This window comes from Gopherus evgoodei, chromosome 3, assembly GCF_007399415.2.
Source record: "Gopherus evgoodei ecotype Sinaloan lineage chromosome 3, rGopEvg1_v1.p, whole genome shotgun sequence".
NCBI lineage: Eukaryota > Metazoa > Chordata > Testudines > Testudinidae > Gopherus > Gopherus evgoodei.
The window spans coordinates 163,826,837-163,853,866 of NC_044324.1; the positions used below are offsets into that span (position 1 = coordinate 163,826,837).

Consider the following 27,030-nt stretch of genomic DNA (forward strand, 5'->3'; position numbering starts at 1 on the left):
AATTCAGGAGGGGGCATTGTTAGCATGAATACACCCATTTTATTGGATTAGCAGCCTGAGGCCTGGTCTACACTACGCGTTTAAACCGATTTTAGCAGCGTTAAACCGATTTAACGCTGTACCCGTCCACACTACGAGGCCCTTTATATCGATATAAAGGGCTCTTTAAATCGGTTTCTGTACTCCTCCCCGACGAGAGGAGTAGCGCTAAAATCGGTATTACCATATCGGATTAGGGTTAGTGTGGCCGCAAATCGACGGTATTGGCTTCCGGGCGGTATCCCACAGTGTACCACTGTGACCGCTCTGGACAGCAATCTCACCTCGGATGCAGTGGCCAGGTAAACAGGAAAAGCCCCGCGAAATTTTGATTTTCATTTCCTGTTTGCCCAGCTTGGAGCTCTGATCAGCATGGGTGGCAATGCAGTCCCAAATCCAAAAAGAGCTCCAGCAGGGACCGTACGGGAGATACTGAATCTGATTGCTGTATGGGGAGACAAATCTGTTCTATCAAAGCTCCGTTACAGAAGACGAAATGCCAAAGCATTTTAAAAAAAAATCTACAGGCTACACAGTGCTGCGTGACAAGCGTAACGGGAAGCCAGAGACTGAAATGGAAGCTCATGGAGGGAGGAAGGGGGTACTGAGGACTCCAGCTATCCCACAGTCCACAGCAGTCTCCGAAAACTATTTGCATTCTTGGCTGAGCTCCCAATGCCTGTAGGTTCAAACACATTGTCCGGTGTGGTTCAGGGAATAGCTCGTCAATTTACTCCTCCCCACCCCCCACCCCCCATGAAAGAAAAGGGAAAGAAATCATTTCTTGACTTCTTTCAGTGTCACCCTATGTCTACTGAATGCTGCTCGTAGACCCGATGCTGCAGCAGCAAAGAGCAGTATCTGCTCCTCTCCCCTCCCTGGTGGCAGACGGTACAATATGACTGATATCCGTCATCACCATCAGCCCGTGAGTGCTCCTGGCTTGCCTCAGGTGAGGTCGGCCGGGGGCGCCTGGGTAAAAATAGGAATGACTCCCAGTCATTCCCAGTAGATGGTACAGAACGGCTGGTAACCGTCTTCATCATAGCAACTGGGGGGCTGAGCTTCAATCAGCCCCCTCCCTTTCATGTGAAAAGAAAAGATTCTGTACTGCCTGGACTATCATAGCAGTGGGATGCTGGGCTCCTCTCCCCCACACTGCTTAATGTCATAGCACCGGGAGGCTGCCTCCCCCTCATTTTATGTCACCAAAAACTCAGTCTTTCTTATTCCTGCATTCTTTATTTCTTCATGACACAAATGGCAGGGACACTGCCACGGTAGTCCAGGAAGGTTGGGGGAGAAGGGAAGCAACGGGTGGGGTTGTTGCAGGGGCACCCCCCGTGAATGGCATGTAGCCCATCATTTCTGCGGGATCTGACACGGAGCACCTGTACTCTCTGATACACTGCTTCTCTAGTACATTTGCCCCATATTCTAGGCAGGACTGACTATTTTTAGAAACCATAAAGGAGGGATTGACTCGGGGAGTCATTCCCAGTTTTGCTTTTGCGCCCCCGGCCGATCTCAGCCAGGGGCACCCATGATAGCAGCAGACAGCACAGAAGGACAGATAACCGTCATCTCATTGCCAAATTACACTGGCAGCAGACGGTACAGAACGACTGGTAACCATCTCTGCTATCATGCAAAAGCAAATGAATGCTGCTGTGTAGCACTGGAGTATCGCCTCTGTCCGCGGCATCCAGTACACATATGGTGACTGTAAAAAAAAACGCTGAATGGGCTCCATGGTTGCCGTGCTATGGCGTCTGCCAGGGCAATCCAGGGGAAAAGGGCGTGAAATGATTGTCTGTTGTTGCTTTCCCAGAGGAAGGAATGACTGATGACATTTACCCAGAACCACCCGCGACAATGATTTTTGCCCCAGCAGCCACTGGGCTCTCAACCCAGAATTCTAAGGGGCAGGGGAGACTGCGGGAACTATGGGATAGCTATGGAATAGCTACCCACAGTGCAACGCTCCGGAAATCGACACTAGCCTCGGACCACGGACGCACACCACTGAATTAATGTGCTTAGTGTGGCCACATGCACTCGACTTTATACAATCTGTTTTATAAAACCGGTTTATGTAAAATCGAAATAATCCCGTAGTGTAGACGTACCCTGAGTTTCAGCCAAATAACTTCCTAATCCCCAGTAATTATTTTAGCACAGGCACATGTCTATGTTGTCCTATTACTCAGTTTATTAAGTCACAGGAATGTGTGATACAATTTCTAGGCTAATGACTTATCTCTTTTATAAATGAATCTATTTTTCTCGTTACATTTTACCAATGGAATGACATCCTTGCCTTCTGATTAACTGTATAAGCCACTAAAGCTGACTTTTGGAATCCTAGCAATTCATATTTGACTTGACAAAATGAGTCAGCAACGTTTTTTGGTATAAAAAGGGTACAGACTGCCTTCACTGTACTATGCACAATTGAAGTAACAGTTTTTCCAAGGTATGTGACAAATTATGCACACATACATGGGATTGGCATCAAAATTAATGAAATTAACATAATCATATTGATGTTTATACTCATTCAGGTCCCAGGAAGCCTGGAAGCATTGACTAGTGACCTGAAGACAGGACCAGAAGCCAGGAGTTATGAGTTTTAGTCCCAGCTCCGACACAGACTCCCTCCATGGCTATGGACAAATCTCCATCTCTGACTCAGTAGTCAGTAATTGAGATATTCCTTACAATATTTGCCACAAAATGGTGTTCAGGTAACCAGCCACAGTCTGGAAAATGCCTTGAGGAAGAAAATCTCTAAATTACTAATTATCGTTAAACAAGAGTCTGAGTCAAAACTCATTAAACTCAATGAAAGTCTTTTCAGTGACTTCCGTGGGGTTTGGATAAAGTCAAAAATGTATGAAGTATAAGAATGTATTAGCACACAAGACACTTTGATAGTCAAGTATTTTAACCATACTACAGTAATTAAACATATCTGTATATCAGAAGTTCTTTTGTTATATTTACAGCACTACTAATACATATCCTCGTGACATATTTTGACTATCAACTACTAATTTGAAAAACCATGTAGAATTTAACACCTACTTTTTTCTGAGGATGAGATACAAGATACAGGCAGCAGGGTTTTTTTAGTTCTAACTATATTGAATTACATTTTCAAATACATATTCTACTTTAAACATAAAAATTATAAGTTTTTACCTGTGTACATTATCAGATGAAGAAAAATGTACTGTACTGGCAAGTTTCTACATTTGGTAAATTTCATCTTTAAAATATAATGGAATGTCAACTTGTGTTTAATTTTATATGCAGAACTGTAGAACATGAAAAATAGATTACAACATTTATAAAGTAAATGATCCTCAGCTAAACCAACTGTTCACACATTTCACTCAACTTTTGGCAAGTAACCTGAATACAGCTCGTTGCTGTGCATTGTATATATATTTTCTCTAAAATAGAAACTTTTGACTTGAAAAAAAATGAGCTACAATATCCTAACTTTTCTGATTTTTAGTTCATAAGAGTTGTTGTAAAAACACATTTTTGAGAAAACATTTTTATGGGAACAAAGGTTTAATATTTTAAAAATCACTTAATTATAGAGTAGCTACTATTTTAAAAAAATAATCTCTGTTGAGAAAAATTCAGCAATTGTTGACACCAAAAGTTCAGTACAAAAAGACTAATTACCAATACTGGAAGATTAAAATAAATGCTGTGCATACAATAGCATATTGATTTATGAAAGGGACGAAAACTATCCTCTCCAGTTACGGACTAATCTGAATAATTTATTCAAAGATCAGCAAGGTTGTGTATATATTTTTTTTCTTTTACAATGTTTTACAAATCTCATATAAACCCTTTATCAATTTCTTTTCTTTTCTTAGTGTCTTGATATTACGGTGATGGGTTATAATACTAATTAGCAATAATAATGACTATTTCTTACCATACTTCTAAATTATTTCCTTAAAGGTCTCAATTTAGATATCTGTATAGAAAATAGCTGTCATACATATTACTGTATTTGTATTTTTGGTAGAGCAACTGATTTATCTGATCCCCACCTTCAGTCCCTTTATTTGGGAAATATGCCCAACAAATGTTTTCAAATGTTTAGGATGACTCAAGTTAAACAACTATACAGGGTAGACAATTTCTGGAGGTCTTCTAGAATATAGCTTAGTAACTTCCTCTTCGAAATTTAAAGGGTTAGTATAAAGAGCAGTTTAGAATCCAATAACAGCAAACAGTAAAAATACACTTTCTCTTTCTTGAAAGCAGATTGAGGTTGTTTTATTGTGGCTGTTTTTATGACTACATTTTGTTCTAATTTATGATGAGCATTTTCTCTATCTTAAGTTTAAGGACACAGAAATGTATTTTTGCTTCTTATGCTCAGTGTTAGAGAGAGTGCAGGGACTCTTGAGCTTGAACTCTGATGAGTACATTCTGAGCTAGCTCTTCTGTTAGATTTAACTTTGTTGAGGAATACAACAAACTGGCTCTCCGAACTGCAATATTTCAACTATAAGATCTGTCTCAGACTCTTCTGTGAAAACAAACAAACAAACAAAAAAAACCAACCCCCCGCCCAAATTAGAAACTCCCCACTTAGGTCCCACTCTGGAGAAGTGATGAGTAAAGTCTTCTCCTATTAACTTCAATTTTCTTTTGTTTGACTTCAGTAGGAGGCGGGATTGATTGGCAACTTTATCCAATTGAGCCCTTGAAGAGGATTTTTTCAGGCAGTACTCTTCCAAGAATAAAGATGGCATCATTCTTCAAAAGTAGAGGTCTATGGGCACAAAATTCAGTGTACCATATAGGACTTTAAAAGGCTGTATCATGAAGTCTAGAAAAGGTGCATGTATGTTTAGATTAGTAAAGAATGTAGGAATTGGTTACTATTGAAAGACCACAGCAGAGTTTATTGAGAAAGTGAAAATCCATGTAATTGATACTGAATACAATGTTGCAAGCTCACATAGAGATGATTACAGAAATATTGATCATAAAGACCTAGAGATAGGATCTGTGAGTTTGATTTGAACATAAGGCTTATTGATCTTACAGCATTTTGTGTTTGTTAGTTTACAGAAATACTGGCCCTTCCAGATGCTTTTGTTAGTAAGTATCACAGGAGCCTGAAGATACTCAAAAATTGCAAGAAAATGAAGTATCAGAGGGGTAGCCGTGTTAGTCTGGATCTGTAAAAGCAGCAAAGAGTCCTGTGGCACCTTATAGACTAACAGAAGTATTGGAGCATGAGCTTTCGTGGGTGAATACCCACTTCGTCGGATGCACAGGACTCTTTGCGGCTTTTACAAGAAAATGAAAGCACCCATGCATAATAAATATATTCTTCATTTTCGTAACATTAGATTCTAAGAGTAAGATCCTTAAAACCAGCAGAATTTCATGTCCCTTGGAAACTTAAGGGGTGGGGAGGAAGCAATGTTACCTGATTATACCTTAGTTTTTCTGAAACAAATTTTAAGTGAAGCAAGTGTTCAGCCCCCAGCTAGTTTCTGGCTAGATTCTCCTTTAAATGGAGAGGAAAAGGTTATATCTTTTAGATTTTTGAAGTGGTGACAGCATTTCCTGACATCAAGAAAACTGAGGTAAGGAGACAAAGTGCTGTGGGAGGACTGAAAGCCCTGATGGATAATAGTAGGTGTGATGGTGTGCCCCAAAATGCTTCATTGGAATATGCTTATGAATGTATATATGATACAACTCAAATATATTTTACGCTATATATGCCATGTAACATATCTATGTAAAGGTTATGATCTACTGAATACATTCCTTCTATTTGTATGCATGTCTCCTTTCTGTACTTGAAGTTAGGAATATTGGCTGTGTACTTGCATGATTTCTAAGTAGCCTGAGTAAAGCATTTGGTCAGTTTCTTGAGAAAGGAACATGCAAATTAAGTGCCCAGTCAAGAACCACTTAAGCCAACAATGAACTCGAAGATGCCAATCCACATTGGAGCTTGGCTGGTAAGAAGCTCAGCCATGCATGGACATGTGACTTGCCCATGTGACTTGGCTGGTAAGAAGCTCAGCCATGCATGGACATGTGAATTGCCCATGTGACTCCAAATCTCCATCTTGGAGCTGGACTTTGCATAGGAGAGAGGAAGGGGTCTCCACCCACAAGAGAAAGTCTACTTAAACCCCTGGAAGACCCCTCCTTTTTGTCTTCAGCTGGCTCAAGAGAGAACCTCTCCACCCCCAAGGATACCTGAAAGAAACTGGAACAAAGGACAGTAAATACAAGGGGTGTGAGTGATTGCTGGACCCAGACTAGAAGGAGACAAGTCTGTAAAAGGAAGCTTACTGGAATTCCTCTAAGAATGAGGTTTTTGTCTGTACTTAGTTTTCTTACTGTATTAGACCAGATTTGTGTGTTTTATTTTATTTTACTTGATAATTCACTTTGTTCTGTCTGTCATTACTTGGAACCACTTAAATTCTACTTTCTGTATTTAATAAATCACTTTTTACTTATTAATTAATCCAGAGTATGTATTAATACCTGGAGGGCGGGGGGCAAATGCTGTGCATATCTCTCTATCAGTGTTATAGAGGGTGAACAATTTATGAGTTTACCCTGCATACGCTTTACAGGGTAAAATGGATTTATTTGGGATTTGGACCCCAATGGGAGTTGGGCATCTGAGTGTTATAGACAGGAACACTTCTTAAGATGCTTTCAGTTAAGTCTGAAGCTTTGGGGAACATGGTTCAGATCCTGGGTCTGTGCTGGAGCAGACTGGCATGTCTGGCTTAACAAGAAAGGGTGCTGGAATCCCAGCAGGGAAAGCAGGGGCAGAAGCAGTGTTGGCACATCAGCTGGCAGTTCCCAAGGGGGTTTCTGTGATCCAACCTGCCACAGTAGGCTTGACTATAGAGAAGTATTGTCAGGGTCAGGCTGTGGGCAACCTGCGTGCAAGGATCAGTCACCAAGTTGAGGTCAGGAGACAAGTAGCAGAGTCGGGATCATGTTGGGTCAGGATGCCAGGAATTCAGGGTCAGGTGGTGAGGTGCAGACAGAAGGCAAGTGGTGGAGTTGGGGTTTGTTACGTGCCTGGATGCTCTGCAGGGACGAGGCCCACACACACAGGTGAGTTAATTGGCTTTAATAAAGGTTAAGTGACACACCCGCAACAGGGACTCCACGCGTTGCTGCCACTGGCTTGGGGAGTCCAACGTCCGAACAGCTTGGTCAGGTGCGAAGTCCAAAGCGCAAGCTCCAGCCCTTAGCAATTATAGCATCATGCTAATATCATGCAAAGCAGCCTTTACATATGCAATGGGGGACTTTCCAGCAGCAACGGCCACCTCCCCTGGCCTCGGGCCAGGGACTTTCTGCAGTTCCCCAAAACACCAGGGCTTCCCACACAAGGCAGTTCTAACCGGTTAGAAGCAGCGGCTGCTAGCAACTTCTGTCCGCTAATAACCTCTCCTTGAGAAAGCGCAAGCCCTAGCTAAACCGTAACAGTATCTTCCGGGGTCCCCTACAGGGTTGAACCAGGGTCAGGAGCCAGAGTCTGAGGTTCACAGCAAGGCAAGGACTGGAGCGGAAGCAAGCAGTTGGTCTGCATCATTGCTCAGACAGCTCCCTATGATGGATTCTTTGTTTATACACCGGCATAGGCCAATCAATAGGCTGTGAGGAACCACCACTGCAGCCTCTCTTGTCAATACTTCCTGCAGTATCTAGCTTTACAGGGTCCCCCAGTGGAAAGCCAGCCTGCAGAAGTGTCAGCAGCCTGGAATTCCCATGGTCTGAAGTTTTAGTCAAGCAAATTCTTATATTGTCCCTCACCCCATCCCTCAGGGTGTTGCTGGTCCAATCTTGTTGGTGTGACTCCAATGGAGATTGGTCGATTTGTCAGAAGAAAGATTTCTGGCAATATTTAGAGGAAAAGATAATGTTCCTCCACCACCAGGAGATACACAGGTCATGCCACTCCAACCAAGGAATGCCCATTACTGGGAAGAATGGAGAGCAGATCACATCAAAGCATATTATTTCCCAGTACCTTTCCACTATGGACTGTAGGGAGATGGTCTCTTGAGTCACCAGTTCTGATGATAGGAGCCATCCATCTATCGTCTCAGCCATGTATGGTGTGGGTTTTCTCAAGAGAAGGATCTGGAGTGTTTGGGCTGCCTTAACATCTATAAAGTTGGCAGCAGCTACAGTGTCTATCATCATCAACTGCAGAGGAATCCGTCTTACCTCCCCCAAGATCTGCAATTGCAGAAGCAATTGGAAATGCTGGGAGACCCCATTGTTCCCAGGTAAGGTTCTTCTCAAGGTAAGGGGTGGTTCCAGAGCATGGCACTCTGATGATGCCCAGACTGTACCCCCAAACTGAGCGTGGGCTAGTCCATTTCCCAAGCTCTTTCAATCTGAACAGGAGGCAAGTCCATGTCCTAGCTCCCCACAGTAAAAACAGAGGTTCAACTGCAATCAATGTTCTTTCTCCTCCCAAGTCAGCCATCAGTAATCCAGCTTGACCTGCACTGACCCAGTTGCAGGACTCAGTGCTACAGACTTTGGTGTAGCAGGAGTATGTGCGAGTATCAGGCTGTCACTTCTTTACTCTCGCTCATGCAGCCACCACTCGATGACATGGGGAGATCAATAAATGCCTCTAGAGGTGTTAGGTTTTCAACGTGGGCTAGACCATCTTTTACATCTGCACTGAGTCCTCACCAGAGTTGATGTAATTGGGCTGCCTCATTCCATTCCATACATCAACAGCAAGCTTTTGGAAATGAGCAGCATAGGAGGTCCTTGCCCCTAATGAAAATTCTGGAGGGCAGCCTCTGCAGAGCAGACATGATATGGGTCATCAAAGAAGGCTTGTAGGAAGGCATCCCTGTCAGAGAGCACTGGGCTGTTGTACTCTAATGGGAGGAAGCGCTGTTGAGTGCTTTGCTGATGAGGAAGCTAACTGCTAGCCCCACTTCATCTTGTCTGTGGGGTACATCTGGGGGCAGGGCAGGAAGAGCAGCCTGCATTGGTTCAGAACCATTCAGGCAGCAGCAATGTGGGAGCCTGTTTGGGAGATGGGAGCCTGTTCAGGAAGTGGGTAGTCTGCTGAGGCAGGTAGTGTAGCTGCATCTCCTACGAGATGCTAACTGTTCACATAGGGTCTGTGCTTTGGCAGTGAGCTGTATCACCTGGACATGCAACTGGGCTATATGCTCATGCAGGTTCTGTGATTGGGCTGCAAACTGCATAGCTTGGGTCTGTAGCACAAGGTTCTTCAGCTGCAGAAGGGTGACTTGGTTCTGCAGGTCCCAGGCCCTCAGGGAACTGCTGGTTGGAGAGTTGCCCTCCCTTCCATCTTATATGGAGGGGTTGGATGGGACCGCTGGAGAGGGTCTCAGCAAACTGTTGGGACCAGTGTCAGGACTGGGCTGTGAGTGGCCTGTGTGCACAGGCTGGGTACCAAGTTGCCGTCAGGAAAAAAGTAGCAAAGTCAGGGGCCAAGCCAGGCCAGGATGCCAGAAGTCAGGGCAGGTGCCAAGTTGCAGACAAGATGCAAGTATCAGAGCTGAGGTCAAGCAAGGATCAGAACCGGAGTCTGGGGTTCACAGCAAGGCATGGACTGGAGCAGAAGCAAGCAAGAGGGCTCCATCGTTGCTCAGAAATCTCTCTGTGATGGCTTCCTGATTTATATATCAGCATGGGCCAATCAGTAGGCTGTCACTCAGGCTCTGCTGGGTGGTACTTCCTGCAGTGTACAGCTTCACAGGTCCCCCAGCAGAAACCTGGCCTGAGTTTCCAGTGGTGATAAAGTAGCGTTAGCAGCATGGAGCAAACATGGTGTCAGAAACTGGTATGTGGATGGGTAGGCCTAGTGGTTGGAGCAGCAGCAGTCAGCCCTAGTGCTCAAGCCAGGGACCAGAGCGAGGGGTCGGAGAAGGAATCAGGAACCAAGAGTAGGATTGGAATATGGCTGTAGCGGGCACAGATTAGGCCTGGAACAGGAGCAGGAGCAAGCACGAACAGGGGCACAGGCAGTTAGAATCAACAAGCAGTGGGGGATACGGCTGGTGAGATAGTGACATTGAGTAGACTGGAGTAGTTGCTTTCATTGGGAGTCTATATCCCTGTCCTTGGTGGCACTTAGTTAGATCTTCATCTCCAGATTACTTGAGGGCTGCATGACAATCAACCTGGACTCGGCCAATTAGGCTCAGGGAGAAGAACATAAGAATGGTCATACTGGGACAGACCAGTGGTCCATCTAGTCCAGTATCTGGTCTTCCAACAGTGGCTGGTACCAGATGCTTCACAGGGAATTCACAGAACAGGGCGATTATTGAGTGACACATCCCCAGTCGCACAGCCTCCACTTATGGCAGTGAGAGGTTTAGGGACACCCAAAGAGTAGGGCTGCATCCCTGACCATCTTGGCTAATAGCCATTGATGGACCTATCTTCCATGAACTGATCTAATCCTTTTTGAACCCATTTATACTTTTGGCTTTCATAACATCTCCTGGCAATGAGTTCCACAGCTTGACTGTGCATTATGTGAAGAAGTGCTTCCTTATGTTAGGCAACAGGCTTAAAACTATTAATTTCATTGCATGAGCCCTGGTTATTGTGTTATGTGAAAGGGTAAATGACACTTCCCTATTCACTTTTTCTACATCATTCATGATTTTATAGACATCTATCATATCCCCCTTTGGTCGTCTCTTTTCTAAACTGAACAGTTCCAGTCTTTTTAATCTCTCCTGATATAGAAAGCGTAACATACTCCTAACAATTTTTGTTGCCTTTCTCCGTACCTTTTCCATTTCTAATGTATCTTTTTTGAGATGGGGCAACCAGAACTACACACAGTATTCAAGGGGTGGGCATACCATGGATTTATATAATGGCATTTATGATATTTTCTGTCTTATTATCTCTCGCTTTCCTAATGGTTCCTAACATTACCTTTTTTGACTGCCACTGTACATTGAGCAGATGTTTTCAGAGAACTATCCAGGATAACTCCAAGATCTCTTTCCTGAGTGGTAATAGCTAAATTAGATCCCAGCATTTTGTATGTACAATTGGGATTATGTTTTCCAATGTGCATTATTTTGCACTTATCAACACTGAATTTCATCTGCCATTTTGTTACCTAGTCACCCAGTTTTGTGAGATCCTTTTGTAACTCTTCATAGTTAGCTTTGGACATAACTATCTTGATTAATTTTGTTTTGTCTGCAAACTTTGCCATCTCACTTTTACTCCTTTTTGCAGTTCACTTATGAATGTTGAACAGCACTGGTTCCAGTCCAGATCCTTGGAGGACCTAGGGTGACCAGACAGCAAGTGTGAAAAATCGGGACATGGGGTGGGAGGTAATAGGGGCCTATATAAGAAAAAGACCCAAAAATCGGGACTGTCCCTATAAAATTGGGACATCTGGTCATCCTAGGAGAACCCTGCTATTTACCGCTCTCCACTGTGAAAACTGATCATTTACTTGTACTGTTTGTTTCCTATCTTATCCATGAGAGGACCTTTTCTCATCCCATGACTGTGTACTTTGCTTAACAGCCTTTGGTGTGGGGTCTTGTCAAAGGCTTTCTGAAAGTCCAAGTACACTATATCAGGTGGCTCAGGCTGAGGGCTGACTCATCAGGCTCAGAAAGCACTCATCAGGCTAAGATATTACTCATTACATTATCACTCCTCCTTTAAAAGACGCCTACCAAATGTCTTCGGGCCAGATATATCAGGATGTGACTGATAAAATTGTTGATTCAGGTCACGTGCTTGCATGTTTTTGGCTGGCTCTCATGAACAATCAGCTGGACCATAACCAGAGCTATCCTCTGAGAATTTTGGAGTCTAAGATCTGCTTCACAAGGTATTCCTCATGCCCCTGGACCTGACAGGTGGCAGTAGTGATTGTATTCATCCAAGGAAGTAGCTGGTGAGCTTTTTCAGCAAGGATACGTGGAATACTGGGTGCATTTTCATCACCCTATGTAGTTGGAGTTTAAAGGCCACATGGTTGATCTATTGGTTGACCCACAATGGATCAAGATATAGGTAAATCAACTTCTTGAAGCCAAGTAGAGTCATGGTGTTACACTGAGAGCTATCCAGACTAACATGGCTACCCCTCTGATACCTGATATGTGATCTGAGGGGTTGCCTGCTGACAAAAGTTAGAGTAATGCTTGTAATCTCTTTTGGACAACTTTAGGTAGCATTGGAATTCCCTCCAAGACCTTTTCCACTCGGCTTATCCAGAGCATCTTGTCAAGTTCTGGGAGAACACTTCATCCAGTTCATTTTGACCCTGAATTTTGGTCACTCAAGTTGCTTTATTTGGCATACAGCAAAGCTATGCTGAATTGATCAGATTCAAGCATAGGCGGTGGGTATAGGGCATACCACACATTCAAAGTTGCACAGACATCCTCTTTTTAATATACATTTACACATTACATTGCATTTGCTATACATTAAATCACACATTTTTGGATTCACTGGATGTGGGCACATCCTACAAGTGGAAATATGCAGAGACCACAATGTAGGAAATTTCTGTTCACAAACTCCAAGGGCATATTTCTTTGTAATGCAGTCTATGACAGACCACATGACCTTTTTCTATTCACATAAGTAGATCAAAGACATCAGAGCAAACTCAGCCATAGCTAGGCTAGAATGATACATTTACAAACTTCCTCTGATCCTTAAGTGTAGTTGGAGTTGGTTTACCTTTACCTTTACCTTCTCAATCTCTCCCAGAAAGAGAGGGTTTTAAACAGGTCAAAAAATTAGGGACGTGGCAAATGTTAAGAGAGAGTTTCTTGAACAAAGGCCTGACTATTAGTTGTGTTAGGATAGCAGACATCCTCACAAAGATAATAATTAACATATCTAAGAAATAAGAGACACAAGGTGAGATTCTATACTGTGCCTCTAAGAAGTGCAATACAGAATTCGCAGCGTGGCATTAAGCCACCTTTATGCCTTCCTGATCCTGAACTGCTCCATGTATTGGAGAGGCCTCCAGTGTAATTATAATACTTAGTCTTCCATGAGTGCAGGGGACTGGACTAGATGACCTCTCAAGTTCCCTTCCAGTCCTATGAGTCTATGTCTGGAGGAATATAGCTTTGCTACTTATTTATTGCTGTGGGTAAAATGTGTGCAGTAAGTTTCTTTTCCCCTAAATCTTCTCACACACCCAGAATACATTCTGCACTCCCCTGGGGGTATCCATCCCCCCATCTGAGAACCTCTGACCTATGCCAGAGCTTATGATGGGGTTCTCGGAAGGCAGCCTTATGGCAGTTTTCCACAGTGTCTCTGCCCAGGAAATCCTTCCGATGCCAGATACAGGATTTTTAGCTCCCCTTTATGCCACGCCTATCCTTTTACCCAGTATAAAGGATCCAAAACAGGCGTGAAACTCTTATTCTCAAATTCTCATCACTAGTATTTACTAGTGATGAAGGGATATGGCCCACCTTACAAATGATTAAATGAAGCGTACCCATTAGATCCAGAAGCATGATCAGTAAGACTACTTATGAAAATGGCACAGACATTTCACCATATCTTGCTCTGACTCTGCATCCATGGTTCTAGACATACTGCTCAGTCGTCTAAAAGATTAAAAAGAAAAATAAATCTTGCAGGAAGGCATATATTTAGAGCCCTTCAAAAACTCTCAGAAGCTCAGAAACTCCATCCTTTAACTAAGCATACTGTGTGTAAGCACCATACTCCAGCAAACCACATGCTAATACCTACAAACAAAGGAACTGATTAAGGAATAATTTCTGTCCATGGATGTGTATGTGCAGCCAAGAGAAGTATTTGGCACTAAGGAACAATTTTAGCTAACTCCAAATTACCTTATTTTATTAGTTTATGTCACTTATTATTCTAACATGGGTTCTGATGGCTTCATTTTAAATTACTGGTCATCTAAATGTAGCTGGTCATTCAACAGCTATGCAAATACTAAACTAATGAAGAAAGTAGGAAAACTTCAGTATCTTTGATCTTTTGATAACATCTCATCTCTCCTCATTTCAAATCCCACTTCCTTTGATTATTTTCCTGATGTCCCTGCACTTTCCCTCTCCCTATTTCAGAAGCCCTTAATCCATAGTCAACTCACAATAAAAATTCAACATACTCCTGGCAAATCCAACTCCCAGGGTATTTGTTTATGATTAAGAGACTTGTGAACTTTATTTTATTTTTAAACTCTGAGAAAGTAATTTTGAAGGAGGATTTGCCTTTGGAGAATCTCAGTACTTAAATATCCCTTCTCGTTTGGAGCACAGATAAAAGTTCCTTTTAATTAAAATGAACAAAATATCTCAACATGACATCTTCTTTTTATATCTTTGCCAGAATTGTGGTATAAATCTAATTTGGTGAGATCTCACATTTCATAGAGTTGTCCAACTCCCAAACATACATATGACAGCACTGTTTTGTTTTGTTTTTCAAGAGCTTACTGCACACATCAGTTTCTTTAGAAATTGATAACAATTTTCCTGAAAAAGGGGGTGCAACATTATTTCCTGCATTACTCCAACAAGTTCTCTAAAATATGCAAGTTCAGCCACGAACATTGCATTAAAAATGGTATTTTATTGAAAAAGATGCTCTACGTACCCACCCAAACAGTCACACTGTAACCTATAATAAGAAGATTTCTTTAACAGTTTGAAAATCTGCAATTTGTGTCAGAATAAATCTTACAAATACTGTGCCCTATAATAGTGGTTTGATGAAATTTTAATGAATCCTTGCACTTCATATGGCCCCATGGTTGCAACCATTTCAAAAAGAGACATTAATCATTATTGTCTGATTCTCCAATTTAGCACAATTTTTAAACCCGATTGTGTCAAACTGGCATCCAAAAGGAAAGTGATCCCACAGCCCTTTTGTGCCAAAGCCACCCACATTAATAATAATAAAGCTATGATGGAAGATTATCAAGAGCAGAGCTCAGCCATTGCTCACCACACTGACTCAGGAATATAAACTGCTCAGGCATGAACAATCATTCATTCGAGTCTACCATTTAGAACCATGAATAATCATGACAGATGTGTACACCTTAATTTCTAGAATTCCAGAGAGAACAAACTGTGCAATAAACATAGCTACTGCGGTTATGTGGTCTTTAACTTAGCCATATTACCATAAAGCTCAAGGAACCATTTATGAAGCTCTGTGCCAATGACTTATTATTAATATATCATATCACATCAATGAGACCTAGAGGCTTCCAGGACCCATTTTGCTAGGCACTGTACAAGTGTTAAATGATACTCCCTGCCCCAAGGATTGTACAATCTAGAAGACAGGGTTTATTAATAATTTGTAACAAGAGAGCTGACCATACTTTATTTTCAGAATCCCAGTAGCATAAATATATAAGAAAGACTTTCCTTTTTGAGGCCACTGTGTTGGAAACAATTCTGTCTGCCAGTTAAAATCACCCAGCAACCTACTTTACCAACCAATACTACCTACAACTCCAGAATCAACATGCTGCAGTTGCACCCAGCAGTGCCACAAAACAAGACGAAGAAGATGGAAAATGTGTTGTTACACTGCAGCTAAGTGGTGTGGACAATGAACAAAGAATAATGGGCAATTAATTATTATTTTTTTGCAAGAGAGAAGGGGAGAGAGAGTCCCCTCTATAACCTGAAGACCAAAAAGACGACAAATTCATAGAGCATTTATGCACAAAAAATGAACAAAATACAAACATTCAGTAATTGTCTCGTACTTGCAAAAATTAATATGAGCCCTTGAGGATATGACACTGTTTTAAGGACACTTTGAACTGCAGAAAGATTTCTCATTTTTAGATCTGTTTTTCTCAGTGCATGTGTGTCTTCTAATATCTATTCTTTGGGTCCTTCATTTCTCTAACATTAATTTTAATTTTTACCTATGGTGAATAATAGATGTTTAAGCATTTAGACAACTTAAGAGAAAATGAAAGGGACAATGAATGGTCAGCTGTAGTTTGGTTAATATAGTAGCTATATAGCAGCTTCTGCATTAAGAGATTAGCAAAACTGCAAGTATTTCCCCTTTGGGACGAAATCCCCCTGCATCACTATCTGTTAACATTTAATCAATCTTCATATAGGCAGGAAGACATTTCCAATACTTAACTGGATTTTGGCACACCATTGAACTTATCTAGATCAAAATAGACTGCCTCATTGACTGACTGCAGTTTGTGCCTGGGTGAATAACAGGTATACTTATTTCTGAGTTCTGGAGAAAGTTAGCAAAACATCTACATAAAATTTCATTTTGTCATTTCCTGCTTCCTGCCTTTGCTCCAGTCATGGTGCACAACTATCTGACTCTGTGTGTTCTCCTCCTATTCACTCCTGTACCTTCTTCCATGCACCCCAATGTGCCTCCTGAACCCCACTCCTGACCTGGCCTGCCCCATATCCATCCAAGCCTCTCCTTAAACCACACTTCAGGAAGCCTATAAACTCAAGTGCCCCCTTCCCCCCACCTCCCTCCCCATAAAATAAGAATTAACTAAACTGGCAATATGGGAGGGAAGAATACAAGAAAGGGAATAGGAAAAGTTCTTTAAAAATAATTGTGAAACCGGTGATATGCATATGAACCATGATGTCTGATTGCCAGGTAAATGACTACCCATGATCACTGATTATATATAAAGGAGACATTCATGTTAAGATTCAAATCTGCAAAATGTGCACATAGCCATTGTACATAACCACATGTTCCTGCCTCTGTTGACTTCACCCTCTTTCTCCCATTTCCTCCTTGGCTTGTTACACCCACTTATTTTGTCTAGTCTTATTTTAGGTCCAGATTGTGACTCAGGCTAATATAAGGAAGGGACGGAAGATCCTCCCACCCTCCTGCACTGGTGTATTAGTGGTTCTTGCATCATGGCTTTAGGGTGGGCATGAGGGAAGGGCAGAGGCTGCAAGTCTCAAAACAGGTGGGTGGGATGGAGAGGTAGAGTTATGGGGAATAGGTGGAACTACATTTCTACGCATTGCTTTGTGCCAGCCAGTGGAAATGATACCATCTTCTGAAGGCATGCAATTAGTTACTGCCCCACGGAAGCAAACCTGGGAGAAGGGAGGGAACTGGGACACTGAATAATAATTTCTTTACAGAGCAACTCCTGGGCCAGTGCAGCAGTAAACTGTCCCTTACAAAAAGGATGAGCCTAAAGGCTCAATTTAGCCTTTTAAATCATAAGTTCAGGACAGGAGATGTCTTTTTAAAGGTTTTTGTCCAGCATCCAGCACAATGGATATCCAATGTGCCTGTGGTTTCTGGGTGATACAAACATCAACCACATTTGCCTGCTGATTTCCTGTAACTCTATTCTATATATGCATTGTCTATATTTTAAAATCTTCATACTCAGCTGTGAAGCAGCCAGTTCACTGTTTATTCCACATAAATAGCTTTTTAAACACATGAAGTGTTACAGATTCATGGAACTGTATAGTCAGTCATTGTTATTAAGCACTGAAAACAAGATATTTTATTTCAGATTATGAAGAAAAGTAAAATGATGTAAATAAGAAACACTTGGAGATACAATAATGATTTTTTCCTCAGAAGATGTGCCTCAGGCAGAGAATAAGAGGGATTGAGGTGCGCTAATGCCTGAGGCCCCTGCAACAGCAGGGAATTGATTAAGTGAGATATACCTAGATAATCCTGGCAAGTGACCTGCACCCCATGCTGCAGAAGAAGGCAAGCCCCCGCCCCCAAAGTCAGTGCCAATCTGATATGTGGGAAAATTCCTTCCTGACCCCACATATAGCAAGCAGTTAGACCCTGGACATGTGAACAAGAGACAGTTAGCCAAGTACCTGACTGAGATACTGCTCAGTGTTACCTCAGAGCACTAGCTCATCCTGCCTATTGTCTCATCCAGCTGTGGCCATCTCTGATGTTTCAAAGGAAGGAGACTTCCATCTGTCTCTAATGGGAATGGAGAATTTTAAAACTGGTGCAGGGCTTTGAAAGTTTAGAAATAAGAATATACAGAATTTTGGAATATGCCATGTAAACTTTATCTTCTAATCATTCAGAAACAGAGTTCGTAATTTCCTTATTTGGCACCACCACCGTGTTCAGTTCTGCACCAAAAATAGAGTAACACAGGCTCCCTGCTTCAAGGAATTGATCATCTATAGGCCTGATGCTGATTACCCAACAGGAATTAAGGGTACCTGTCAGGCACAGACTAAGAGTAGAAAGACAGGACCCCATTGACTCAGATGGGTGCCGGATCATGCTCTTAATATAACTAATACATCTTCATTAGTTTGGTGATGTCTCAAACTGGTGGACAGGGCCGGCTTTAGGAAGTACGTGGCCCAATTTGAACAGTTTCAACGGGGCCCTGGCAGGGATGACTATATTAAAAAAAAAAAATGTAAAAAACCACATGGGGCTTGTACTCACCGGGCGGTGCTCCGAGTCTTTGGCAGCACTTTGGCGGTGGGTCCTTCACTTGCTCCAGGTCTTCAGAGGCACTGAAGGACCTGTCATCAAAGTGCTGCTGAAGACCCGGGACGCTGCTGGGTGAGTAAAAATTAAAAAGGCGCCTCTAGCCAGGGAAGAGATTCTCACTGGGCGTGGGGCCCGATTCAGGGGAATTGGTGGAATTGGCCTAAAGCCGGCCCTGCTGGTGGAGGGCTATATTCTTTTTTTGATTAGACAGTAACACACACAAACCGAAACCCCTAAGTTTTTAAGAGATAAAATATATCCTCTAAGTAGTTTCACTATTACTAAAGGAATGGGATAGAAAATTGACCACTTACATTGAAATAAAAAAGACAGAAATAAAACTAGAGAATGCTCACTGCATTCATGTAATCATACACATTAGGGATGGAAATGTCCTGTTAGGTCATATAGTTTATCCCCCACCAGTGCAGAACTGTTCCCTGTGGTACACTTCCAATGCTTTGTATGATAACAAAGGATTTAGCAAATATTCTTCCAGCCATTTTAGATTACTAGTGAAACCTCTCTCTCTAAAATTGTTTATCTATACATTTCACTGTATTCTTGCTGCTCCAGACATTATAACATATAGTCAATAATGGACAACATTCTGGGGAATACCTGGAGGTGATTTCTCTTGTGAAACAGAACCAAGCCATATTTGATTGTTAATAGAAAGTCTGTTCTCTCTTGGCTCCATCCATAGCTCACTGAAGTCAGCAGAAAGTTTCCTATTGATTTCAATGGGCTTTGGATCAGGCCCTTTATGAATAGCCCCCACCCTCACTCTCAAGCCTTTAAACCATCAAAAGAACGATTACAGGTTCTCAAGAGTGTCCTCAAAAGGAAACATTTGATATGTGCCCTATTTCATTTTATATTTTGTTAAGGCAGAAACAGTCCTACTATTTGTTCTGTTTTGGAAAAAAATCAATTGGCTCATCTACCATAAGACAAAGCAAACTCCATCATCCACAATAAACATAACTCTTCACAAGAAGAAAAATATCTACCATCTTAATTAAAAACATCAAATGATACAGGTTTGCTACTATATTTATTAGCCTATTTTTCTGAAAGAGGATCTATACAGTAAATCTCTTAAATGTTAGACTCCAAACAGAAAATGCCTGAAATCAGCCCTGACATGAGATCAATCTGCAATCACGAACTGGCAGTAATTAGTTACAGAGTTAGATTGTTCTTTTTAAGATACATGCAAACTATAAGGTTGCTGTTTGTGCTGCATTTCAGGTTCAAACTTGTTTTATTGGTACAGGGCACATGAAATTTACAAACCTATTTCAAACAGACTTGGAAGGTTTTGGATTGTTCTATTAAGAACATAGCTCCTTCAGCATATGGGAGTCAACAGACCTCAGTGATTGGTGTGTGTGTTTCACAATATATTACTTTCAGTATATTTTAATATGGTTCATAAAGAAAATTTACAGTCAAGTGGCCCATTATTTCAATTTCTTGATCAGATTATCATGTAGTAATTATTTAGTGAGTCAAGCAAGAGGTAGATTTTTATAAAATATCTGCTTTAAAAACAGCCATTCAACAGACTTTCCTATTTAAACCAAATCCATTTCTCAAGGATTTTACACCCTCACAGCTATACAATCTAATTGCAGGGACTAACATCAGCACAGGTTCAAATAAAAAAAGAAAAAGAGTGCAGATTCCCACAGCTCAGAAGCACTGTATAGAGGAGCTATTGAACACATGCAGCTGGTCCTCACACCTTCCAGCAAACTCCCTGTGTAGCCCCATTCTCTTAAAAAAAAAAATAGATGCATTGTTGCCAATTAGCTTTGGTAACTGAGTTTCCTAAGAATGCTGATAATCCAAGTTCTGGCACGCTCAAGACAGGGTTTTAACTCTCTACTTGCCAGGCACAGCACAGATTCATCTATCCTATCATAGTCTTTTGTTGAAGATATCAATACAAACCAGTAAAATTTAAAAACAAAGTCTTAATTTTAATTATAAATGAAGGAATCAGACTTCTGAGAGCTTCATTCTACAACATTATCTTGACTCATTATAATAACTAAAGAATGTTATAGTGTCACCAACACCATCATGAGTATGTACATTAAGCAGAAAGCAGTAAGGACAAAACTGGAGGCCCATTCATAACTGTCCTTAAATCATATTAAAGTTAATAAAAACTAAACAGGGAGATTAGATTTCCTAATGCATAATCCTTTTCTTTAGAGTTGCATAGTGCGAGGACTATGAAATTAACTTTTCTGAAGGACCAATGGAGATTAATCAGTGGAATAAGAAGAACTAAGCTAATATGAATTCCTCTGGTTTCCCATATAACATCAATAAAACAGGAAATCATAGCAATGCTAAGTTAGGGGCTGATGATGGAGTCTTTCTATAAGCAGAACATTCATGGAATTCTTGCATGCCTATTGATTCAGATGGATCAGAATTTAGAGAATAAAAGCACAATCCATTTTTAAATTACCATGGCAAATGATTATCAGATTGTCTTCAAATGGTATAATGAAAGTTACCAGTGACCCCATGTAACTGCTGATTATTTACAAGATTAACACCTACCATTCTGCAACTGGTTTGGCAATGCTTTCAAAAACTGCATCTTGTTTTACCTCCTGATCAAAAATTTTCTGAAATCTGAAAATAATAAACAAATAATCATGCAGTATCTTAAAACACTACTTGATTCATAATTTGTGTTTTTCTGTTTGTAACTAGTCCATGTTTACATCATTGGGCTTACATAACCTAGTACAATGTTTTCCCTGTAGCCCTAACCACAGTGTCCTGTTGTGCTATTGTATACAAATAGATTGTAAACAGTACTGCTTTGACAAGATCCGTACAATACAACCCTCTGATAAAATGAGGTAGTTTAGAGAAAAAAACCTGTATTTTACAGCTATCAAGGGGATTAGTGTTTGCAACTGGCATCACAGTGAAAACTGGATAAATTAATTATCCTATAACCAAGCAGCACATATAAACAGAACAGCCAAGCTCCCAATTTTTAGACTACAATGAAATGTAGCAACTAGGAAACATTGTAATCAATAGATGAACATCAAATAAAACAAAATCTAAGCTTCTACCACTTACTATAAGTCCACGCAGTCTGCAGAGACGGTCAAAAAAGCAAACAGGATGTTAGGAATCATTAAAAAGGGGATAGAGAATAAGACTGAGAATATATTATTGCCCTTATATAAATCCATGGTACGCCCACATCTTGAATACTGTGTACAGATGTGGTCTCCTCACCTCAAAAAAGATATTACAGCACTAGAAAAAGTTCAGAAAAGGGCAACTAAAATGATTAGGGGTTTGGAGATGGTCCAATATGAGGAAAGATTAAAGAGGCTAGGACTCTTCAGCTTGGAAAACAGGAGACTAAGGAGGGATATGATAGAGGTATATAAAATCATGAGTGATGTAGAGAAAGTGAATAAGGAAAAGTTATTTACTTATTCCCATAATACAAGAACTAGGGGTCACCAAATGAAATTAATAGGTAGCAGGTTTAAAACAAATAAAAGGAAGTTCTTCTTCACGCAGCGCACAGTCAACTTGTGGAACTCCTTACCTGAGGAGATTGTGAAGGCTAGGACTATAACAGTGTTTAAAAGAGAACTGGATAAATTCATGGTGGTGAAGTCCATAAATGGCCATTGGCCAGGATGGGTAAAGAATGGTGTCCCTAGCCTCTGTTCGTCAGAGGATGGAGATGGATGGCAGGAGAGAGATCACTTGATCATTGCCTGTTAGGTTCACTCCCTCTGGGGCACCTGGCATTGGCCACTGTCAGTAGATAGATACTGGGCTATATGGATATTTGGTCTGACCCAGTACAGCCGTTCTTATGTTCTAACAGCTGCAGTTGTTCTGTTTGGCACTGTAAGTTTACATAGTTCTTACTTCACAGAACATGCAAAAAACATGGTCTGGGTCTCAAAGTGTTTACAGTGTACAGTTAATCAGGCAAATGCAATACATGGGGAAATATTCAGTGCATGAGGTATGGAGACATAAGTCCCTATCTTGCAAACCTTTATTCAGATGAGTAGTTGTACTGAATTTGTTTGATCTTAATGACACTGCGCACAGGAATATAGAATTGCAGGATCAGGCCCATAGTTGGTGAGATGACCAGTGTAGGAAGACTTCAATAAAAAATAGTGAGCTTTAGGGAGGAAAGAAAAAGTGTTTGGCATGTACCATTCCTTTTGTACGTATGGCTTTATGATAAAAAAATTGAAAACAGAGCATTTCCTTAAGGATCACAATGCTCAGTATTTCTCAGAATTCATTTGCACAGACTCCCGACAGGAACAATAAAGACACAGAGAATGTCAGCATCCATTAAGCTGACAGGAGCATCTACAACCTAAACTGGTGTTGCATAGAGCCTGTCCAGTGACATCAGCATGAGTTACAGATGTTTGTTTGGTGTCCTACTCTACTGCAGATTTTAAATTTTCTTCAGCATCAAATTTCAAGTGATATGAAATTTCATACAAAATGTTGCATCCAAATTTGACAAACTATAATTTTCTTCACTGTGTTTTGGTTAGGCCTGAAATCAACAAATTCCTGTTAGAAAGTTCTTTTTGTCAACAAATCTTGGGTTAAAGTCATTATCCACCCTACACTGGCTCATTAGCTTCTGCAGGAACATAAGGTCCCTCCCTCACTCTGGCCTTGTCTGCACTAAAACTTTATAGCCAGCTGCACGGGTGCAGGCCTGTAAACAGGACTCAGGCATTTTTACCACAGTGTCATGTAATAGTCTGATGAAACATACAAGTTCAGATATTAAACTTTTCTAGTTTTATCATGTCTTGCCCTGAAATCATGATAGAGTATAATGTACTGTAGCACTGAAAGATTCCTCTTGTTAAAAAGTCTTTTTAAAAATCTTATCAAGTATACCAAAAACTATATTGTGTGGATCAGAGATTAATAAGAAACTTTTACTGACTCTCTACAGGACTGGCACACTGAACCTAGTGGCTGATCCTTACCCAATAATCTTCTCTGTAGGTAATGGTGACACTGAATATAGAAAATGGACTATCTTTAACAGGAAGAAAAATAATAAGCTTGGCTATAACACAGATATGGTAATGTTGATAGTGATCATATTATAAATTGCATGAGGAAAAAATCAGAGTAAAATAAACTTACTTAAACTTGTAACTTTCTCGCTTATTATTGACAAATCCATCTGCCAAGTCACGTGGCACAATAATCTCTAAACTGGAGGCTGACTTTTCATCTTCACCAACTGAATAAATCTGCAAAACAAAATGACTTCAGCAATAGAACAGTGGTTTGTTCCATGGCCCTATCATCTTGATGTGTTTAACTGCATCGTCTCATTAAGATCATATACAGGAATGTAGACTAATCAGAATTCCATGGTGACAGAAGGGAGAAAGCCCAGTTTGCCCTCCTTCAAAAATATAGCCCTTGCTATTTGAGCTACAGGGGATTCTGCATTACACAGTAGAGAACTGTCTCTCTTTCGCCCACCCACCCCAGAATAAGATTTCAAAATATCTAAATGCAATTAGACAACAAGTCCCTTGATAAAATTTGCTTAATAAAACCACTTTCAAATATCTGACCAAAGATTTATTTTTAAAAAACCTGAAGAAGTGTTTATTGTGTGAGATTAATAAGGCAATCATCAGATAGTTTTTGCACAACAATTTAAGGGGCTTGGTGGTGGTGGTTGTTTTTTCAAGAGATATATGGCAAAACCTATATATCATTTATGAAAATGTTTTCATTAAACTTTTTATTTTTCATTTCAAATAAGATGAAATATTTTAACTCAAGAATTCACTTCCAATATCCACAATGATGATTTCATTAAACAGGCTTCTTGTAAGTAGGTAGAACGGGCTAGGCAACCTATGGCACATGTGCCAAAGGCAGCACAGAAGCTGATTTTCAGGGGCATTCACACTGCCCGGGTCCTGGCCACCAGTCTGGAGGGCTCTGCATTTTAATTTAATTTTAAATGAAGCTTCTTAAACATTTTTAAAACCTTATTTACTTTACATACAACAATAGTTTAGTTATATATTATAGACTTACAGAAAGAGACCTTCTAAAAACGTTAAAATGTATTACTGGCACGGGAAACCTTAAATTAGAGTGAATGAATGAAGACTGGGCACACCACTTCTGAAAGGTTGCTGACTCCTGATGTAGAAAATCAGTTTCCTGCGCCCAAAGGTCACAAGCTTTACTAGAGCACAATTTAGTTTTTTAAGGCTCCTTTAACAGCCAATGTCTAGGGCTTCCTACTCTGCACTGGGCCACTGAACATCATCCCGGCGCTGCAACAAGTCCTCCTCTTCGGCAGTACATCACTGCTCGGCGCCGGGGGGAACTCAAGGCTGGCAACCAGCCTCATAAACTAGAAATAGTGAAGGGGGACCTCAGACAGCTCATATCAACCCCCTCCCCCCTCGAGGCGTCCCGGGCTGCCCCCTGGGTGCCCGCCCCCACCCACCTCGGGCTGCCTCCTGCCCCAGGCGCTGCGGTCCGCCGCCTGCCCAGGGCACCCCCCCCCCCGCAGCCCCTCGACACTATGTGCTCCCCAGGCTGGCTGCAGCCCGGCTACCTTCCCCGCGGCCACCTACCCCCGCTTGCTGCCGCCTGGCCAGCGGCTTCACCCGGGCATAGATCTGGATCGTTTGCTTCACCATCTCTCCGCTCATAGAAGGGGTGACTAGGCCCTCCATAGCAACGGTAACCAAGGAACACTACCCAGCATGCTCTGCGCCGGGGTGAAAGAGGGCGGTGCCGGTACCCCAGCGAGCTACGCATGCGCATCGCGGAGAGAAGGCAGCGGCTGCCTGCTGCCGGTGGCTGATGCAGTTCGACTTCCGCCGCTCCAATCAGCGAGCGGCGTTTCTTCTCTGGGGCTCAACCCACCCAGTCCATGTGCCAGACGGGCTGGTGCCCCGGGTGCTCCCAGGTCCGCCCAAATCCGGGGAGCCGCCCCTCCCCCTTTGGTGGTACAGGGGGCACGAGTCCAGCCTCACCCGCACAGCGGAGTTGAATGTTTGGTGAAACTGACTATTCAAATGGCTGTGTACAGTGGTGCTGGAGCTCTGTTGTTCCCAGGATATTAGAGAGATAAGGTGGGTAAAGTAATATCCTTTATTGGACCAACTTGTGGTGATGAGAGAGACCAGATTTTGGGTTTACACAGAGCTCTTCTCTAGGTCTGGGAAAACCTTGTCTCTCTAATTCAAATTACTGAACTGAAACATCAGAAATGTTTGCCTTGACAATAGGAATCTCACATAGGCCTCTCTCATTCCCTCTTTAGCTTTATGACAGGTTTTGTATTGATATCTGCTGTAGGTGGTTTGACTAGGCAGATGGTGTCCTGATATAATATGTAACAGATCTAGAAACCATAATTCATAGATTTCAAAGCCAGAAGGGACTATTGTGATCATCCATCTGACCTCCTGTATAGCACATACCATAGTACTTCTCCAAAATAATTCCTAGAGCAGATCTTTTAGAAAAACATCTAGTCCTGGATTTTAAAATTGTCAGTAAAACTGGCACACCCCAGAAGACACTTTTAAAATTTAGGGGTGGAGGGCATAGTGATATGTTCTGTGTGTACCCAGAGCATCTGGATAGAGAAACAGCCACACAGCTAAATTCAGACAGTGCTCAAAAGGGAAAAGTAACTTGTGGAGGAAGACTATGAAGCCCCCACCGTATTGCCTACTGATTTAGGTCATTTAAATGACTTTGTTCTAAATCAGGTATCTTTTCCCCTTACTTTCAAAGCATCATTCTTGTTTCTCTTGTGTTTAGAAACAGGCATTCGTCATGACAACATTAAGTGATTCAAAAAGCCTTAGACCCAATTTCATGATTGGATATTTTTTTTCCGAAAGATATGCTGTAGCTCAACCAAAAATTACCCATTTGTACAAATTGCTGGTCAAAATTCTATGTCTGGTATTATTCAGATCAGACTAGATAATCACAGTGCTCCCTCTTGACCTTAACATCTATGATTCTCCACTTTCTTGCACTCTTGTATCATCACTAACGCTTGTTCAGATTTTTAACAACTCAGACTGATAGCGTTTTACACTCACTTTGTATGATGTACCTGACAATCCAAAGGTTCAAGGCAATGGAGAATCAGGCCCTTTCCTGGTAAATAGAACCATGGCACAGATCGCTATTATTTAAGTTTTTTGTAACTATTGAGAAGCTAACATTCATGAACAAAGAACTTTGTAAGATAGCAGTGTCACTCAACCTTTTTGATACAAGGAACTTTGCTGCCTTCCTAAACTGTGTCGGGGAGATTTCAGGGGATGGTGCTGGTCTATG

General features: G+C 41.5%; 1 protein-coding gene across 5 annotated transcripts in view; it reads right to left on the reverse strand.

Annotated features, from left to right (window-relative positions):
- The window catches only part of KIF6 (kinesin family member 6), a 307,218-nt gene extending 281,808 nt beyond the window's left edge, over positions 1–25,410 (reverse strand). For 4 of the 5 annotated variants that reach the window (XM_030557284.1, XM_030557282.1, XM_030557281.1 and 1 more), the window contains exons 1-3: positions 25,299–25,410; positions 23,830–23,939; positions 21,208–21,282 (exon numbers count right to left, since the gene is read on the reverse strand). In XM_030557284.1, the coding sequence (XP_030413144.1) occupies positions 21,208–21,282; positions 23,830–23,939; positions 25,299–25,400 (287 nt within the window). In that variant the 5' untranslated portion in view covers positions 25,401–25,410. Of the gene's footprint in view, positions 1–21,207; positions 21,288–23,829; positions 23,940–25,298 lie in introns of those variants that run through there. The other variant, XM_030557285.1, reaches the window with a different exon arrangement.
- Positions 25,411–27,030: the final 1,620 nt, after the last annotated feature.